The sequence below is a fragment of the Echinops telfairi genome, unplaced genomic scaffold (assembly GCF_000313985.2).
Source record: "Echinops telfairi isolate 266 unplaced genomic scaffold, ASM31398v2 ScPeMD7_1713;HRSCAF=2227, whole genome shotgun sequence".
NCBI lineage: Eukaryota > Metazoa > Chordata > Mammalia > Afrosoricida > Tenrecidae > Echinops > Echinops telfairi.
Window position 1 is genome coordinate 17,124,469 of NW_022105611.1, and position 20,343 is coordinate 17,144,811.

At 57.7% G+C, this 20,343-nt stretch overlaps 1 protein-coding gene across 1 annotated transcript; it reads left to right on the forward strand.

Annotated features, from left to right (window-relative positions):
• The first annotated feature begins 5,415 nt into the window (after positions 1-5,415).
• Positions 5,416-17,434, forward strand: LRRC32 (leucine rich repeat containing 32). The gene is made up of 3 exons (XM_004708842.2): positions 5,416-5,483; positions 9,556-9,646; positions 12,943-17,434. Exons 2-3 carry the CDS (start codon positions 9,560-9,562, stop codon positions 14,830-14,832), a joined length of 1,977 nt encoding a protein of 658 aa, XP_004708899.1. The 5' UTR covers positions 5,416-5,483; positions 9,556-9,559; the 3' UTR covers positions 14,833-17,434.
• The last annotated feature ends 2,909 nt before the right edge of the window (positions 17,435-20,343 follow it).

Consider the following 20,343-nt stretch of genomic DNA (forward strand, 5'->3'; position numbering starts at 1 on the left):
GGGCTTTGATGCTTCTCAGCTGGATGGCTGCTTGTTTATTTTCAAGTCTTTAAGACCCCAGACGCTATATCTTTTGGTAGCCGGGCACCATTAGCTCTCTTTACCACATTTGCTTATGCACACGTTGGTCTTAGGCCTTTGCTTTCTTCATGAATGATATTCTTGATGTCATCCCAAGCTCATAAAGTCTTCTGTCATTAATGTGGAATGTATCAAATCTGTTTGTGAGATGTTCGAAACTCAGGTGGAATCGCTGCAAGGTCGTATTCTGGCTCTCGTGGACTTGTTTTCTTTTCTTCTACTGCAACCTGAAGTTACATATGAGCAATTGGTGGTCTGTCCCCCAGTTGGCCCTGGCCTACCTTTAGCTGCTGATATTGAGCTTCTTCATTCTCTCTTCCCACAGATGTCGTCTGTTTGATTTCTATATATTCCATCCGCAGAAGTTCACGGGTATAGTCACTGTTCGTGTTGTTGAAAATTTGCGATGAAGTCACTGGTGTTGCAAACTTTGATCAGGCTTTTGTTTCCTCTTTTATTTAGTCATTGTTGTTGGGGTTTATCTTTGTGTTTGTTTTGTTTTGTATGTGAAATCCAGGTGAGTCTATAGAGACAGTAATCGAATTAATATTTTCCTTAGGGGCATGGAATGGGTAAAGCCAGAATGCTCCTTTGAGGCAAAGATGGTGAGACATAGGCAACAAGGATGGTGAGACTGTGGACCACGGGCTTTGGACACGCTGTCGGAATAGACGGTCCCTGGAGAAGGACATCATGCTCGGTCAAGTGAACGGGGAGTGAAAAAGAGGAAGGCCCCCAACGAGATGAACCGATGCAGTGGCTGCAACAATGGGCTCAGAGCAACGAGCGTGAAGGTGCGCAGGACCGGGCAGGGGCAGTGTTTCACTCTGTTCATGTGGACTGCTACGAGCCGGAACTGACTCGATGACACGTAACGACCACACCGGGGGAGGTTGGGGGGAATGGGGAGCTAACGACAAGGGGGACAAGAAAGGAGATGTTCCCAAAGTGATTGTGGTGATGAGTGCACAACTCGTTTTAATATAATTGAACTATTTAATTGTTTTTTTAAAAAAAACAAGAAAGGAAGATAGAACAAGAAAAGGAGTCTTGGGTCTAAGCATCAAATGGTTAAAATGGGGCAAGGAAAGTTGTGTGGCTCAAAGACAAACTCTCAGTTTCCCGGCAGCCGGAGGTGCTGAGAGCTGTGGTTTCACGGTCCGAGGCTCAGCACAGACTCATACTGTGGAAATGCTTTCTGATTCCGCCCTGCCAGGTTTACCTAGTCTCGAATTTTCTCACCTCATATCCCCCACTCATCACCCTACCACCCTTTCTCCCTCAGAGCCCTCTGAGGTCCCCAGATTCCTCAGCCCTAGAATCAGGACCAGGAGCCTCCTGTGGAGCAAGCAGCTGAGGGGTATGGCTTCTCATGAGCACCCGTTGAGAACAGAAAACAGCCAGGCCAGTCTCTGGCCACCCAGGAGGATCTTGGGGTCTGAGGTCTCAGCCCTGTTGGCTGTGTGGCTCTGGGCAAGTCACAGACTCCTTGTGAATGCCGGCAAAAGGGGCTCACCTGCGTGGGTGGCTGGGAGGAGGAGATAACGCAAGTCAAAGTTGTCACACCAGACCTCGACTTGCAAGTCCTCCTTCCCATTAAACAGACCAGTATTCCTCAGAGCAAGGGGCACATCCCACGGTGAGGACAAGAGTTTGTTTCACAAGCAACTCATGCCTTTGGGGCTCACACACTCCCTGGGGCTGACACCTGCATCCTCTCCTGTTGTCCATCCAGGAGGTGGCCCATAGCTGCTCTGGTCTGAACCCAGCTACCCTAGGAGGCCAGGGGAAGAAATGGGGATCCCAAAGTGCTGCCCCAGAAGGTAGGGCCCCACCAGGGGCAGATGAGGGAACTCCCTGACTCCCAGGGGCCCACACAGGTGCTGAGCAGGGGTAGAAGGTGAGAAGTGCCTTGCACCAAGATCGGGCCAGGAGGCAGCTTGAGTTCAGTTCCTAGCCCTGAAGCTGTGTGACATGAGCCCAGTGTTTAACCTCTCTGAGCCTCAATTTCCTCACAATGTCTATGGGAATCTGTGCCTTCTCTGCCCTGTGAGGTGAAGGACTGGCTCCCAGTGGGTGGTCAGCCAAGAGCAACAGGCACTACTACTCTGAGGGATCCAGGACGCTGTGGTCCTTCTGCCTTCAGATCAACAGCTCGATGAGGCCAACAGGACTCAGAGGCTTAGGGACTTGTCCAAGGTCACACAGGACACGTCTACCACTGCCTTCCCGAGCCACTCGCCCTTGGCTTCTTGCTGGCCTGAGCTGAAACCCTGCTAGGGAGATTGAAGATCTGACTTGGGCCCGAGAAGGTTTTCATATCTCTGGATGGCAGTCCTGAGGACACAGGAAGAGATGGGCTTCCTATCTTTATTGGTAGAGCCACTGCAGAATCTGGGCTAGCTTTGGGTGGGCTGTGTAGAAGTCCCCATCCCTGGAGGTGTGTGAGCAGGGGCCGGACAGTGCTAGGGGAATCATGGCCTTTCCGGTCTCTAAAAGAGGGTCACTCTTGATGCAGGTTGTTAAGTTCACCCAGCCCTGCGTGCTCCCTACCTACCCCTTCCTCCTTCAGAGTCACCGAACCGAGCTGTCTCCTGGACTTGGCCTGCAAGCTCGTTCTGCTTCCCATTTGGACTAGGAGACCCACAAAGGCAGACACGGAGCATGTGAATTCCCCAGCCAGGAAGGGAGGCCATGGTTCCTGAGCAAGGCCTTGAAGGGTTGACGCTAGGAACTTGAAACACGACGTGGCATTGATCTTCACAGCAGGCCAGGACATCAGGTGCTGTGTTTGTCGTCACGTGGCAGAGGAGACAACCGAGGCCTGCCCAAAGTCATAGAAGAAGAAGAAGAAGAGAGGGCTGCCTGCCGAGCTTGTGGGCTTCCTGGTCTTGAGCAGCACTTGCCCTGGGTGGGCATGCTTGGTTGCCCATCTGACTCCAAACTCCTGTGAAGGCCCCATCTGAGCACCGAGTGAGGTGGAACCCTATCGAACCACAACCCTCTCACCTCCAGCTGACAAACCCCGGCCTCGGTGGGGCTCTGGGCTGCGGTTTCTGCTTGGCCGCTGCTCCAGGAAGGAAAGGGTGAGGTGGCATCAGCCTGCCGGCCTGGGCCTGGAGTTGGGTGGGGCAGGCAAGTCCGGGAACTGCCGGAATCCGACTTCGTCACCTTCTGCTTGCGCTGCAGGGCCGCTGCGAAGCACTTTCCTGGACACTTGTCCCCTAGACAAGGAAATCGGTGCAGGCTCTAGGATCGCCCCGTGATACTGAGTTCTGGCACAAACCCCAAGAATCAGCGACGATGCTGTCTACTTTAAGGTCAGGGAAACTGAGGTTGCATTTGACCTGAAGGAGCACCAGGGCCCAGAGAGCATGGGGTGGGCCAGCTGGGATGACCCCAAAGAGCAGAGATGGATTACTTCGTGGGGGGGGGGGGGGGGGGGGGGGGGGGGGGTGGGGGGGGGGGGGGGGGGGGGGGGGGCGGGAAGGAGCAGGTTTGGGTGCCGGTCAGAGGCCCTGCCCTGGCTCCTCACCTGCAACCTCCTTCCCATCCCTTTGTGGAGACCTAGAGCCACTTCTCTGAGAAACCTTCCCTGATCTCCTGCTCTAACTCAAGGGCAGTCCTCCCGCCACCTGCTGTCACTTCTTGTCCTCCTTGGGCTGTCTTCATTTCCCGTCAGCTCTCCACAGCAGAGCAAATGGAAGGCAACCGAGCCACTCGGACATCAAGGAGCCTTGGTGACACAGTGGTTAAGTGCTCAGCAGCTCACAGAAAGGTTGTCGGTTCAAACCCACCAGCTGCCCCACTGGAGAAAGATGTGGCAGCCTGCTTCCTGAAAGCCCTGGGTACTGCACAAGGCAGCCCTACTGACCTATGGGGTCGGTCGCTATGGGCCAGAATTGGACAATGGGTCATCTAGATGTCGGGGAATCTGGTGTTTAATTCCTACTCTACTCTGATTTCCCACATGGCTTGAGTGGTCACTTTTCCACCTGACAAATGGGGACACTTCCTCTCAGGGCTGGTGGGAGAGGAAGACGTGGAAGGTAAACTTTCTTTCCTGAGAATCATCTGGAAGTTAACAGTGGTCTGCCTTGTCCCCGGCATGCCCATCCTCAGGCCCACACCCAGGGGGCCAGGGAACCTGGAAGTGGGTGGGCCCAAGGCAGATATAAGAGGTGATGGCTTTGGAGACTTGCTTCCTCCCCTGATGAAGAAGGTAATGAAGCCACCCTCCCTCCTAGTCTCACAGCACTTCCAAACACTCAGGTGCCTGAGAAAGGCACCCAGACTGGCCTGGCCTCTTTGTGACTTTGAATGTCATTCCCCTTCCTGAACCTCAGTTTCCTCATCTGTAAATGGAGGCTTCTGGATTGTACTCGGATTCAATTCACTGCCTCCGTTTTCCCATCTGAAAACAGGGGGTTTTGATGGAGCGTTATGGTTTTGCAGCGTCTTTTAGGGGCTCAGAAATGAGTCCTGGTGGCATAGCCAGTGAGTGACCAGTTGGGCTACTAACCTCAAGGTTAGCAGATCGAAACCACCAGCCGCTCCAGGAAGGAAAGATGGTGTATTCTACCCCAGGAAAACGGTTAGCAGTCTCGGAAACCTACGGGGCTGTTCTCCATTGTCCTGGTCGCTGTGAGTGAGGAGTGACCGGATGGCCGATGGGTTAGGGGTTAGGGGACCGGGAGATGGAGGCGGAGGGCGCGTGCGGACACTAAGCCTGTACGGAGGGAGGAAGTGACTTGCTTGGACGCACCAGGAGGGAAGGCCGAGGTGCAGTGCGGGGGGAACCCCCTCCACGGCTACCCCAGGGCCAGGGAAGGGTCATTTCCTTCCGCATTCGGCCGTGCCACCACCTCCCCTGTGCCCCCCACGGCCTCCCGGCCCCGCCCCTTAAGTGCGGGGGCGCCGGCAGCGGGGAGATCGGGGCCAGGCCGAATTTCCTCTGGACCCGGGGCTCCCAGAGCGACCCCCCGCGGGGTCGCGACCTGCACGTGCAGCGGTCGGGCCCGGCTCGCTCCCCCGCGCTTCCTTTCCGACCTCTCCCGCACCCCGGCCCTTTCATGCCGCCCCCTCGGCCCCAGCGCGCAGACGACGCTCCATCCCGCGCGCCAGTTCCGGATCCAGGGCGGCACGCGGAGCGCGCCGGCGGGCGCTAGGACCCCGCGGGCCGGCAGGAGGGGGCGTGGCGGGGCGGGCCGGCGGGAGAGGCATTTAAATCGAAGCCGCGGCCGCCCCCTCGCGGGTCCCGCTCCCTGGGGCAGCGGAGCGGCAGTGCGCCTTCTCCGGCCGGCCGGGACCGCGGGGTCTGGCGCCGGGTGGGACCTGGGGACGCGTTTGCGCAAAATGTTCCGGGGTCGCGGGGGAGAGGAGCGGCCGCTGCGCTGAGCCAGGTAGGAGCCGCCCAGCGGGCGAGGCTGGCCCACCCCTCGGGGCACCGACGCCCCTCTGGCGTACCAGGGCGTGGAGCTGGACGAGGGCGGCCCTGGGAAGCATCGGGGAGACCCCATACACACACACCCCCAACGGTTCCCCAACACTCCCCGTGGGGTTGACCATCCCTCTGCCCCACGGGTCCCCAAGACTCCTGTCTCGGCGGATTTTCCCTGCGAAGGGGCTGGTTGGCAGTTCCCATTTGACAGATGGGCAAGCTGTGGCCCAAAGGGGGAGTTGTGCCCCAGCACACCCAGCCAGTGAAGGGCAGACTGCGATTTTATTCCAGGTCCCTAGGGGCCTGGGGCTTCCCAGCCCATAGCCCCATTCTGATGGAAGGAGGGGCTCCCCTGCCTCTGGCAGAGGCCCTGTGGCCAGCCTTCTTTATGGGTGGTAAGATGTGCAGGACCCCCACCCCCACTGGGAGCTGCCTGACATTCCGCCATCACAGCCACATTCCTTTGGGCTAAGGTCTAATTCCCCTGTGGGATGCACAGATTTCCAGAGTGGGACTTGCCCGTAGTGATTCACGGCAGCCCTCCCAGAACCTTGCTCTGCCAGTAAGCTGATAGGGGCTGAGAGGAGGGAGAGGAAGCTCCCCAGAGACCTGCCCTACTAGAGTCTTTCTGTGAGTGTGTGTGGGTGTGGACCCCTGTGTACAGGTGGGGGGATCATTATCGGGGTGGTTTTGGAGAGAGACTTGGGCTGGTGTGGTGGAGACACTGAAAGAGAGGGGGCTTTATAGGCTGCACACCTTGTCCTAGGCACCTCGGATGGGCCCATCAGCTACCAGGGCAGAGTACCCCGCCTCCCCCCACCAGCAGATGTGGTCCCTTCAGGACCCACAGATGTTCGTGTTGGGCGCGACTCGGGGTGAAGTTTAGCAGGCTCAGGAAAGAAAGTAAAGGCCTCTTTTGGTGACTTCTGCTCTAGACTCAGAAATACCCCCCTCCCCAATCCTTTTTCTAGTTCCTACTCGCCCACCCCACTTTAATACTCACTCCTTAGATGTTTAGTGACCCCTGCACACTGTGCCCAGCTCTGTAGCTTTAAAAGTGAATGATCAGGTCGTGACAGAGGTTAAGAGAGCAGTCAAATCACTGACAATCCGAGGAAGAGCAGTCCAGGCAGAGAGGGACAGCGCGGGCAAAGGCCCTGCAGCCAGGATGGACCTCCCGTGTTTGAGGAAAGGCAGAAGGATGGGAGAGGGTGGATGGCGTCCGAGAGAAGATGGGTACCACCTGGGTGCCTTTTTAAGAGAGATGGGAAGTAGAGATTCATGATCTGATCTGTGATTTTATGACTTTTGGCTGGTCTGCAGAGATCCTATTATGAGAGTCCGGGTAGAAGCAGAAGGATAAACTGGCGGGCAGGTGTCGGATTAGGGGCCCAGGTGGTACCTGGGGCTGTGGAGGGAACAGGTGGGTCTGGGGTCTTTTGCAGGAAGGGCCGGGACTGTGGCAGGGAGGTGAAGAGAGAATCAGGGATAAGAACTGTTCTTGCAGTGTCACCGTATCACCCAGACTCCCAATGCCAATCCCAATGCCACTGGCTCCTGCTGCCCTTGCTGTGAGGGAGGTCTCAGAGGAGAGTGATCCCCTTTGCCGGAAGGGTTCTGCCCTTGGTGGTGCTCACTGGGGAGGCGCACTGCCTGTGGGAGCCTGGAGGAAAGGCCATTCGAAGTCCAGATTGGGGGAAGCAGGGAGGGCTTCTTGGAGGAGGTAGCTCTCAGCTGAGACCTGAAAGAGGAGGAGAGGAAGTGAATGTTTGGGGCAGCCTGAAGGTGCTCAGAGAACTGAAGGCATCCAGAACCCAGGGCAGGGGAGAAGGCTGCTGGTCGACCGAGCAAGGCTTGCTCCCAAGGGCTTCGAAGGTCCCCGCGGGGATTTTCATCCAGTTCTACCCGCTTTGAAATGGGCTAAGTTCTTTGGCTTTTTAAACAATCAAATAAAATTGCACAAGAAAACCCATCCTGTAAAGCAGGTATGTATAGAGCCCCAGACTCCGAGTCACCCATTCAGACGGTCTGTTTTGCTTCCTCTACAGGGAGCAGGGCTTAGTGGACCCCTGTAGCCTTTGTGTGTGAGCAAGAGAGGGCCTCAGAACCATTGTCTCCACTTAAAAGTTCTCCTCACGGCTTACTTCCCATCTTCTTAAAAAGTCAAAGGCACAGCCCACAGAGGCCCTGTAAATGCATCTTCAAAAACAGCCACTCTTGCCTGGCTCCTCCACCAGCAACAGTTCAGCCCCTGCTCGCTGAGCACCTGCTGTGGGACCCGTATCCTGGAGAGGTGGAGGCCACACTCCTGGGGGCCTGCTGCTTGCTAGCGGTGTGACTTTGGGCGTGTTCTGAACTCTCTCTGAGCCTTGGTTTCCTCATCTGTAACAGAATTAACAGGAGGAAGTTACTGAGCGGTGGTGAGGGGTCAGTGGAAAATATCCAGAGCCGAATGTGCTTCCACAGCCTCCGATGAGGCTTCAAAAAGCTCATGGAAAAATCCCACTCTCTTTTCATTCCGATTTCCCATGAACTTTTGGGAGCTACCTTGTTGGACTGATTGATAACTGCAAGGCCAGCAGTTCCAAACCACCAGCTGCTCCTCGGGAGAAAGACTCAGGCTTTTTCACTCCTGTAAAGAATGACAGTCTCAGAAACCGACGGGGTGGTTCTACCCCTGGCCTATTAAGGGCACTATGAGTCGGCAGTGAGTTTGTTTTTTAGAGGTGATGTATCTCATTTGATCCTCAATAAAACTTGGTGAGCCTAACCTTAACCTTGGAAGGGAAACCGGGCTCAGAGAAGTGGTATATGGGTCACAGTCCAGCTCAGTAGAGGACGCAAAAAAGACAGGGATGAGTGACTCTAGCCTAGTGCTCTTGAGCAGCTTGCTGTGCCCCTTCTGCATATCATGACCACGACCAGGTCTGTGCACTGACCGCTGTCCTGGGTTCCCAGGACAGAGCAGGGCATGAGGAGGCAGTCAGCAAAGCCGTGGATGGTGGGTGGGTGGGTGGATGGATGGATGGATGGATAAACAAGGGAAGCTGTGGACTGATCTGTGCATTCTTCTCACCTGGCCCTGGTCCCCCTGTGAAGGAGGACAGAGCAACTAGGGGCACAGGCCCATGGCCCTGCTGGTCTCTGAGATGCCCTTCCTCCTTCCACCTGCCACCTCGGCTAGGCCCAGCAAGCCTGCCCTTCCTGAGCTGGCAGCTGCTCCAGTGAAAGTGTAGGTCTGGCAGCTAGCTGCCTGGGAAGGCCACAGGGGCTGGGGGCAGGGTGGGGCTTCCTGTCCAGGCCCCGGACCTAGCCCTCGAACAATGGCAGGGGCCCAGAGACGCTGAGAATCAAAAGAAATGGAGCAAACTCACAGTCCCCTGGGGGAGAGTAAGGGATTCTTGTGGGGCCCCAGGGGCTAGGCAAGGCGGGTGGGGGTGCCCTTCAGGGAACCTACTTGTAGCTGGGTAGAAATGGAGCCCGAGCCCAGCCTCCCATCCCTGAGCATGGTCTGGGAAGCCTTCAGGGTCGCCCTTCCTCTTGCTCACACCCCTCTCCCCTGAGGCTGTCTTCCCCCAGAGGAGGTCTGGTGAACATCTACATCTGACCAAGTCACCCTGGGCTCAAACTCTCCCCGGCCCTTGAGCAAGGCCCCAGCTCCTAGGCCTGGCATTTGGAGAGCCCTGGTGGTGTGGTGGTAAGGAAGTCGTCAGTTCAAAACTGCTGACTACCAGAGAGATAGACAGAGAGACAGACACAGGGCTTTCTACTCCCATAAACAGTTAACATTTTGGAAACTCACAGGGGCAGTTTGACACCGTCCTGTAGGGTTGTCCTGAGTCGGCATGGATTCAATTTCAATGGGGATGGGCTGCAGCGCCATATCCCACCCACAGACACCTTGATTCCTGCTGTTTGGAATGGAGTGGTCTGGGGTCCCCTGAGGGCAGGCACATTCCAGGGGTGGGGGGCTTGGGGGCCTGCAGAGGGAGGGAGGCAGGAGTCTTATATGTTCCCTTCCCTTCCCCACCTAGAGCCATGAGCTACCAGATCCTGCTGCTCCTGGCCACGATGACCCTGAGCCTGGCCACCTCCCAACGCCGGGAGAAGCTGCCCTGCAAAATGGTAAGAAGCCCTGCCCAGGCTGCCTTGAGCCTCTCTCCCTCCCACCCCACCTGTCCCACAGCCCCAGCCCCTGCCCTCCAAAGTTAGAGAAGTCAGGGAAGGTACCCTGCATTTAATGAACACCTACTAGAATATTTTCCTATCGCATTCTCCCCTATTCCTGTTTTACAAAAGCTTGAGAGGATAGGAGACTTGAACAGGGTTATTTCTCTAGAAGTAGTGGGTTGATATTGGACTCTAGTCACCTGAACTACTCCCCAAGAACTACCTCCCCACTGTTGGTCAGTCAGGGCTGGACCTTGGAGGTCAGGGAGGGCAGAGGCACAGGAAATGAGATTCTCAGAGCTGCACTGGCCTAAAGCTCCTTCCTAGGCTGGATGGCGGGGGAGCTCCATGCAAATCCCTCTGGACCTCTAGAGCGGGGTCTTTTTTTTGGCTCTTGACTCGGCCAGCTTTGTGTCCTAGCTCAATTCTCAGGTCTTTGAGCCCCCAGAGATACCTTGGGGCTGTGGATCAGCTAGGAAACATAGCACAGTCCTGCCCCAACACACATGGTCAGCGACCTGTAAGTGGGGCCTGCTGTTATTGGCTGTGCAGAGCTGGGGGCCCGGGGGCTAGAACTCAGCTTGCCCAATCAGCAGAGGAACTCACCACAGGTGGGCTGGAACCCTGTCTGTCTGATCTGCCCTGCTCCCTGAGCCTCAGTTTCCTCTGAGGGGTGGGGGGTGGGGGCAAATAATGCCGAGGACCCAGTGAGGTCAGGAGGCTGTGCGCATGGAGCTGGTTCCCACTGTAAGAGCTCTTTGTGTTGCTTCCCTGGTTTCTCCTGTGAGCCAGGGTCCCCCAGGGAGCTGAAGGTAGGGCCGATGAGGCTGGGTCTAGAGGCTGCAGAAGACAGAGAGTGTGAGGGAGGAAGGGGCTAGGAACCAGGCAGGATAGGCAAGGTAGCCAGGGTAGGTTGCCAGTCAGCATGAGGCCTAACTGCAAGGACATCCTGGGTCCCGTGGGGTCTCATGAAGCAATGTCCCCCAGAGGTGGCAGGGCCTGTCCCTGTTCTACAGGCAATAGGAAGAGCCACACGGAAGCCGGAGGGCATGAGGGATGGGGTGGGGGTTGTCTCCCTCCCTTGCCCGACTCACCTGGGGCCCCTCAGAGCTGGGACCAGGCAGGGAGTACTGAGGCTGTGTTCCCACCCCGCCGGCTCAGCCACTGACTCACTGTGCCGGTGGGCACGTCGCTGCTCTCCTTGGGCCTCAGCCTTCCTATCCGGGCAGTGGGAAGGTGGCACCCCATTGGCACTAACTCATCTTCGACTCTGGCTGAGTATGCGTACGCATCCTCCCTTTCCTTCCTCTCAGAGGGGCTCGATCAAGCCCTTCCTTAAATCTCCACGTCTGTCTTCTATCCATTCGTTAAAAAAAAAAAAAGCAGCCAACCGCTCCTGCGCCCAGGTACAAGATGTTGCATAGATTAAACCACCTAGCCCTAAATTCACTGCCACACACAAAGGGTCACAATTCAGGGGACAAAGCTAGGCAAGAGGAAGTACAGGGAAGGTGGGCACCAGTGGGGGCCCCCAGCCAGCCTGATGATCAGGAAGGCTATGCTGAAAGAGGGCCCAATGGGGCAGGAGAGGGCCTGTGCCGGGTGGCTGTAGGACCAGACCATTCCCCAGGAAAGTCTGGGTGTCCTGAAAGCCGAGACCAGCCCACAGGAGGACTTGCATTTGCACATCAAGGATTTTGGCATGAGGAGCCACTTATAGTAAAGGACGAGAGTGGGGCCTTTGCTTATTAGCAGGCCTGGGTTCAAACCCCTGCTCTGCTCTCATGGGCTAGGTGATCCTGGAGCCTCCCCAGCCCCCCTCTCTGAACCAGAGTGTCTGTACATAAAGGGGGTCTTCAGGACAGGCTGTTGGGGGGATCCACTGAGACCCTAGGCCTGGAAGTGCCAAATGGAATGGCAGGTGCCAAGTGACCCTCCAGATCAGAACCAGAGTGCTCCTGTGCCTGGAGAGCCCCTGGCAGGGCAAACAGTTACATGCTTGGCTCCTTCCCGAATGGTTGGATGGGTGAGTCCACGCAAAAGTGCCACAGAAGAAAGGCCGGGCGGTCGGCTTTGGGAAAAAGAAACCAGCATGGAAAGCTCTCTGGTCAGAGTTCCACTCTGCCACATGTGGGGTCTCCATGAGTCAGAACTGATTTGGTGGCAACTGGTTTAAGGTCACAGAGCACGATTACAGTCCTGTCACCAAGGGATTGGGGTCCTGGCCATCTTTTGCTCTGCCCCCGCCCCTTCCCAGGGCCGATGCTGGACCAGGCCATGGGAATCGAGGCAGCTGGCGGGTGTGGGGGCGGGCAGCAGTGACAGAAAGGAGGTCACATCTGGGGCGCATTGGTGAGGAAGGCAGCTGGGAGCACTGCCCCGTGGAATGAGGCTAGGAGGAGAGCGGAGGCAGAGTCGCCGCAATCAGACTTGGTGACAGGGCTGAGAGGGCTCTTTTCCTCTTTGGGAACATTTCCTCACTGCTTCCCAAGCAGACGCCTGCCTGCGAGGGGGTTCCAGGAGGGCACATAGGCAGAGAGCAAGTCCACAGGGACATCCGATGGCGGTGGAATGACATTCCTAGGTGCCACACGTATGCGAGGTACCTGACCGAGGCATCCAGGTGAGAGGGGTGGCGTTTGGCTGTTCCATCACCACCATCCATGGGCGTCCACCGTGACATTGAACGGGGAGCGCAACATAGAGATTGCCCCTGGGTACTCATTACGCTCTATGAGCCCCCATTTCCCAAAGCAGTTTCCAGGCCAGTGCCAGAGGGAGCATTAAACTCGGAGCCCCTAGCGGGCACCCAGGAGGAAGTTGGTTAGGAGGCCTGGGTCGCAGCCTGGCCCTCATGCCTCTGGGTCATCCAGGGAATCCTGGGCGTGCTATCAAGTGAGATAACCGCTACAGGGGTCTGTTCGTTTGTCTGTCCTTATAGTTCACCTCTCTAGCTGTCACACTTCCTCAGAATCCTTCCTTTATGCTCAGTGCTGTGCCGGGTGCCAGGTGCGGTGGTGGTGGTGGTGGTGGTGGTGGTGGTGGGCGGGGTTTGGGGTGGAGGGGGGTGGCAGGCTCACCAGAAGCGGACCGACTAGGCTGGGGTGGAGGGAAGTGGAGCATTCTGGGAGCCCAAGGGAGAAGCCCAGCCAAATCTGGAAGAGTGGGGCGGGGATGGATATGGCTAGTTCTGCCCCCACCACACACCCCAATGTCAGCTGCTACACCCCTCTCCCTGGCCCTCTTTCTAGGTAGACAAGAAAGTCTTGTGCCAGGGCCTTGGCCTGTCCCAGGTGCCCTCATTGCTGCCGCTGGACATCCAGACCCTCGATCTGTCTAGAAACCAACTGCAGAGTATTGTGGCCACGCCCCTGGGCTTCTACAAGGCCCTCCGCTGCCTGGATCTGAGCTCCAACGAGATCAGCTCCCTGCAGCCTGACGTCTTCCAGGCCCTGCCCCACCTGGAATACCTCAGCCTGGCTCACAACCGCCTTGCCCTGAGCACTGGGCTGGGCCCCCTGCCTTACGTGGCCTCCTTGGACCTGTCTGGAAACAGCCTGTTCAGTGGCCTGGTGGAGCGGCTGCTGGAGGAGGCTCCCGCCTTGCACACCCTCTCGCTGGCTGCGAACAGCCTGACGCGCCTGACCCGCCACACCTTCCGGGGCCTGCCTGCGCTCCAGCGCCTGGACCTGCACAGCAATGTGCTGATGGACATCGAGGAGGGTGCCTTTGAGGCCCTGCCCCACCTGGTGCAGCTCAACCTCTCTCGGAATTCCCTCACCTGCATCTCCGACTTCAGTCTCCAGCAGCTGCGGGTGCTGGACCTGAGCTGCAACAGCATCGAGGTCTTCCAGACGGCCCCCAGGCCGCAGGGAGAGTACCAGCTCACCTGGCTGGACCTGCGAGAGAACAAGCTGCTCCACCTCCCTGAGCTGGCTGCACTCCCCCGGCTCACCTACCTGAACGTGTCCAACAACCTCATCCGGCTCCCCGTGGGACCAGCGCCGGGCAGTGAGGGCACGCCTGCGTCGGCCCAGGGCTGGTCAGTGCTGCCGGCCTCGGGCCCCAGCTGGAACACCAGCACCCACCCGCCTTCCCAGCTGCTGAACCTCGACTTGAGTTACAATGAGATCGAGCAGGTCCCCGAGAGCTTTCTGGAACCCCTGACCTCCTTGCGCTTCCTGAACCTCAGTCGAAACTGTCTGCGGGCCTTCCAGACGCAGCGAGTGGGCGCCTTGCCCTGCCTGGTGCACCTGGACCTAAGCCACAATGTCTTGCAGGCTCTGGAGCTGGGCGCTAGAACCCTGGGGAACCTGCGGGCCCTGCTTCTGCAGGCCAATGTCTTACGGGACCTGCCCCCATACACCTTTGCTGGCCTGGCCAGCCTGAGGAGACTCAGCTTGCAGGGGAACCAAGTCCGCCCCTGTGGGGGGCCCCGGGAACCTGGCCCCTCAGGCTGTGTGGTCTTCTCAGGTATGTCCTCCCTCCGTGTCCTGAACCTAGTGGATAATGAGATCGAGATGCTCCGGACTGGTACCTTCCTCCACACACCACTTACTGAGCTGCATGTCTCTGGCAACCCGGGACTGGAGGTGGCCAAGGGCGCCTTGGCAGGCCTGGAAGGCTCCTTGGAGGTCTTAGAGCTGCAGGGCAACGGGCTGGCCGTCCTGCGGGTGGACCTGCCCTGTTTCCGCTGCCTCAAACAGCTCAATCTCGCTGAGAACCACCTCAGCCACTTACCTGCCTGGACCCGGGCGGTGCCCCTGGAGGTGCTGGACCTGAGGAATAACAGCTTCAGCCTCCTGCCGGGCAGTGCCATGGGTGGCTTAGAGACCAGCCTCCGGCGCCTCTACCTGCAGGGAAACCCACTTAGCTGCTGTGGCAATGGCTGGCTGGCAGCCCAGCTGCACCAGGGCCGCGTGGATGTGGACGCCACTCAGGACCTGACCTGCCGCTTCGGCTCGCAGGAGGAGGTCTTCCTGAGCCACGTGCGCCCGGAGGACTGTGAGCAGGGCGAGCTCAAGAACACCAGCCTCATCCTTATCCTCATCTTTGTGCTGGTCTCGGCCCTCATCCTCTCCACGCTGGCTGCCTGCTACTGCTTCCGCCGGCAGAAGTTCAGCCAGCGGTACAAAGCCTAGGGAAGCCAGGGACAATGGAACAGCCCAGCCGGAGTCTCCACCAGGTCAGCCAGCGAGCCGGAGGCACCGGGAAGGATGGGGACTGAGTCAAAGTCACACAGCGAGCCAAGGGCAAGAACCGTGGTCTCACTCCAAAGCCCTATGTCCTGTGCGGCTGCACTGGGGGGTGGCTCCCTTCACAAGTCACAGATGTGGCCCTGCCTCAGAAGTCCCGAGTTGGGCATGTCGGAAGAAAATACTGTTTGTCCACATGACCAGCAAGTCAAGTCTTGGCTAAGCATCTGTGGTACACTCTGGGCCCAGAGCACACTGTTGAAGACCGAATCCCTGCCCCCAGGCCACTCCCACTCCAAGAGTTTGGTCAGGGGCTCTCCTGCTTCTCAGGGCTATGGTGTATGCACCCCCCACCCCACCCCTGGGATGCAGCTCCATGGTTCTGCAGCCCCAGCTGGTGCCGTGGAGGACCAGGGAGGGGCAGGACCAGGAGAGTTTGTCCAAACCATTCATTCCCAAGCAGATTCTCACATTGTCTGATGATGACTCCCAGCTTCTCTGGAAAACGAAGCGCTGTGGCCGGATGAAAGTGTAGTGTCCAGTGCCTGCATATGGGCTGTGGCCATGTCATCAGGGTTTGGTTAAGAGGCGGTCTGTCACCTGGACTTGAGCCCAGGCCTGGACATTCCGCTTCAGACTCTGGACAGGCTTGTTCTCTCCCAGAACGCTCACATTGCACACACTGACCACCCACCTGCTGCCCTGGCCCCCCCTAGCATCACCCCACTCTGGCTGGGGAGCCAGGATCTGGGGCCTGAGCCACCCGGCTCTGTTGTACTAGGCTGGGCAGCTGTAGATGCAGGCCCAGCCTTCCTCGGGGAAACTCTGAGGTTCGTCTGTCATCCCATTTCACAAAGAGGAAAGTGAGGCTCTGGAAGTCTCCATCCAGCACCTTACAGCCAAGAAAGACCATGGCTGATCTCCAAACACCCAATCTTCTGAGCACAGAGGTGGTGCTTCCCCACTGCCCATGCAGACGGGGCTGCAGGCTGCGGTAGACAGGAGGTGGGCCCCACGGTGCCCCGGCCAGGCCTGGGAGCTTCCTGTCCTGCTCAGACCCACCGCTCCTCCCCGTCCTCCCTCTCTCCTGCCAGCCCCCGTCTCACTCCTTCCCTTCTTCGGTTTAGGTTCTCTTTCCTGTGCCCGGACTCTGCTTCCCTCTGCCTCCACTGATCACAGCCAGAATGGGAGGCCACTGCGTTCAGCCTCCCCATTGCGCAGACAGGGACGCAGAGGCTTGAGAGGAGACGAGGACCAGCGCAGAGCCGCCCACGCCCGAGTCAGGGGCAGGGCTTGTGAAAAGTGCGCAGACTGCCCGTGGGCAGGGAGATGCGGGCGGATCTCTCCCCGTTCAGCTATCATGGGTGGTGTGGTTGAGAGCTGCGCCCTGAGCTCTGCCCCGCGGTGCCGCCTGCGCCCGCTCCATCCTCACCAGCGCCTCCACACTGTGCTCACGGTTGCTGCGCTAGCCCATCGCACTGAGGGGCTCCCTCCAGCCCACCCTCTGCTTCACCAAGAATGATAGCCGCCTTTGGGGGGGCGGGAGGTGTGGGTGGGGGGGAGCCTCTCCTGTTGCCACGTTCAAAGTTAAGCAAGACGAAAGCTTGCCCTTCTCACTCCTAAGGAGGACTCAGGCTGTGCTTCTACCAAGAGAGCGTTATTTGTGCTCCCGGAAGTCCACAGCGAGTGTAGTATTCTTCGCCCAAGCCACAGTCCCAGTGTGGCCTGATCTGTCCACGGTCCTAAAATTCTCCTCTGCGCCTCCTCGTGCCTTGTGCCACTTTTGCGGGCGTATGTCTTCACTGTCGCCATCGGGGCTGTAGTGACCTGGTGTGGCCGAGGAGGATGGCGTAGGGGGCTTTCCTGACCGCAACTCTTGATGGAAGCAGGTTGCCAGCGCTTTTCTCCCTGGAGCTCCCGGGTGGGTTCAAACCGCCAGCCTTGCCGCAGGCCATCAAGTGCTTCACAGTTTGTGCCGACCGGCTCCTGGGCACAGGGGAAAGACCATGACTCAGAGCAGGGACATGGTCTTTGTTTTCCAATGCTTTCGGAAAGGGGTCTGGCTACAGATTGGCCCGATACAACACGCCATTCGATTCCCGGGCTGCTGTTTCCATTCCTCTGCCATCTATCGAGATGTTGCTTATTGGTCCAGTCGGGAGCCCCTGGGGTTCCGTGAACTCCAGATAGAGTGCTGAAAACCCTTGTCATGTTGGATCCAAATTCTCTGTGCTCGTCATGGGGGCATTTTCCCCCTTGAAAAATCGGTGGGCATCCCCCTTCCCGCCCCCCTCCCCAACTCCTGCCCCGGGTTGTCGGCCTTCCGCCCTCCTCCCTCACGCCCAGGCAGCCCTGGCCGCCTCTGGTCTCCAGCCTGCAGGTGCTCACTCCCACGGACATGCTGCCGCAGGCCTGGCGGAGGAGGTGACCGCCACAAACACTACACAATGCTGCTCTCACCTGCCGGAGCCAGGCCACAGCCTGCGCCCCGGACCAGCTCTCTGTATAACCCACGTGAATGTATTAAAAGATGATTCTGAAGACCCTGTGTGGTCTGCTTGCCTCCTGGCTGCAGTGAGTCCGCGTCATCGTGTCTGCGTGAGCCCTGCCCTTTCCTCTCCTGATTGACCATCCGAGACTTAGGGGGTGGGGAGTGGGGCAGTTATTCGGTGATGAAGCTCTGGCATGGGCCCCCTGAACCTTGGGGCCTCCGCCGTCATTGGGGCTCCTGTCACAAGGCTCTGTCCCCTTGCCCTCAGGAACCTGGCCGCTGGCTCCCAGTACAGAGAAAGAGGTGCGTCTGTTCCCTGTAGCTCCACGCTCCTCTCTCAGGCTCAGGGGCACTGCTGTTGGCCCTCCCCCACCCTCCGGCCCCTGGTCCTCCCCCTTAACACACACACACACACACACTCTCTCTCTCTCTCCTCTACCTTCAGTCTCTCCCTCTTGGTTCACCTCTCCGACCTCAGCTGTCCACAGTCTTGGCCATCTTGAAAATCAGCTCACTGCGGCTGAGGCAATGACAGCCCAGAGTGTCCTGACAGGACAGGGTGGCCCTGTCCCTCCAGGTTCCTGAGACTGGGTCTTTCTAGGTGTGGAGCCCCACATCTTTCTCCTGCAGAGTGGCTGGTGGATTTGAACCACCTGCCCCGTGCATAACTCAATGCCAGCCTACACCCTGCCCCGACATCACCAGCAGACAGACCAACTCCCCGCCATTGCGCGCGTGCGGGGGTTCTGGCTCATGGTGACGTTATATCGGGTTTCCAAGACTATTCGTCCTTCGGACCACAGACAGTCTCATCTTTCTCCTGTGGGAAGACTCGGGGGCTCGAACCTCCCACTTTTTTGGTTAGTGGCCCAGTGCCTAACCTGCAGTACTACCGGGACTCCTGACTCATTGTTAACAACATCTCAGGCTAGTTTCCCTCCTGCTACCCTCCCTAGGCAAACTTCTCGCTAAAGTCTGACTGCCAGCACCCTCATTCTTCTCGCTAAGCCTCCCTGTAACCATGCGCTAAGCCTCCCTGTGGCCATGCACTCAGCCCGTCCTGCAGCTGCAGCCCCCTGCAGAGACCCCCCCTTTGCCCATGTTCTCCTCGGCTCTCTCCCTGGCATCAATGCCCTTCCCCTTGGGTTACTCCTCAGGTAACTGGCGTGCTGCCCTCCCAGGGCCATCTCTAAATGGTGCTCTCCAGACTCTGTCCCAGGCCCTGCTGTCCTTGACCTTGTCACACTGCCCTCCGGGGAGGCTGTCTCTGTCCTTGCTGCAGCCATCTGCTGCTTGGCTGACACCCTGCCTCTGACAAGCCCACCCGCCCTGAGCTTCCAACGCTGCCAGCTGGAGCGAGGGCACTGGTCCCAGGGGCCAGAGACCCCCAGTGAACAAGGCTGAACTTGGAAGAAGAGCCCGGGGCAGGGGGCTGGGCCGGGGGTGGGGGAAGAGATGTGTGTGCAAAGAAGGCCTTTCTTGGAGGGGGCATGGCTGTGGGATGAGGGAGAGGACAGGCACCCCTGGGTGGGTGTGAAGGTGAAGCTGTGCACACTGTGGGACTGGAGGGGGCCTCTGAGGCAAAGGCTGGAGGGCAGGGCATTGACCCCCTCTCCCTCCTGCCCCACGTTCTCCAATCCCACCTGTCTGTGTGCTGGAGACCCCACTCCTTCTTCACAGCTGGGGTGGTGGACACCCCGACACAGCAACCCTTGCAACTGCCAACTTCTCTTCAGCTCCCCCCAGAGTTCCAGCTCAGAGGTGCCCTCTGTGTTAGTCCGGACTGACTAGAGAGGCAAATCCAGAGACACTCGTGTGTGAGAGAGCTTTATATCAAAGAGCAATTGTATCTTGAGAAAACAGCCCAGTCCAGATCAAGTCCTTAAGTCCGTTATTAGCCCATCTGTCCCATACCAGCCTATAAATTCCTCTTTAAACTAACGCAAACATGCAGTGGAAGTTCACAGGCCAGTGGGTGGAAAGTCTTGTGGATCCAGTGACGGTGGGAGCATCTCAGCGCTGGCAAGGGCCTCCACGTGGCTCCTCCAGCTCCAGGGCTCTGGCTGTCATCAGCGTGGCTCCATGTGGCTTGTCAACAGGAAGGTGAAGCAGAGAGAGTGTGTGTCCTGCCTCCAGGGAGGAAGACAGGAGTTCCCAGAATCCTCAGGAGAAGATCATCCCCACACAGAGGGATCATTGACTATGACCTGATTGACAGGCTAGACTCCAACCCCTTGCTCCAGTTGACAGATTATGTAACTGCTTCAGCAAGCTAAATACACACACACACACACACACACACACACACACACACACACGTATATACATTAAATTAATGGGCGCAGCAAATGTGTATTTGCAAATACCAATAACCTGCGTGCGGTTCATTAAAGATGGAGAAAATAAGAACTCTCATAAACTGTCGACTGGGATGAAAATATTCCAATTTCCCAGGAGGAGTGTTTGGCAAAGGACTTCAAAAGCCTTAGCCATGTGCTAGTCGTTTAATCCGTCAATTCCACTAGGAGGAATTGGCCCTCAAGAAATAATCTGAGAAGTGCACAAATATTTATTGCCTGAGAAGTTCATCATGATTTTTAAGTGTCCGGCATTAGAAACAGAAAACACCCCCCAAAACTACGTTCAATCATTAGAAAGAGCCTTGTTGGGTACCGGGGAGTCGGCTTCCACTCACAGCGACCCTGTGGACAACGGCGCAGAATACTGCCCACTCCTGCGCCGGCCTCACGATTCCTGTTATGTTGGGGCCCTTTGTTGGAGCCACTGTGTCTGCCGGTCTGTCTCGTTTAAGGGCTTCCTCTTGTCCACTGTCTCTCTACTTGACCAAGCATGACGTCCTTTCCCAAAGAACATGTCCAAAGTCCTGGAGATGAAGTCTTGCCATCCTCACCTCTAAGGAGCATTCTGGTTGTGCATCTTCCAGCCCAGGTGTGGGCGTCCTGGGG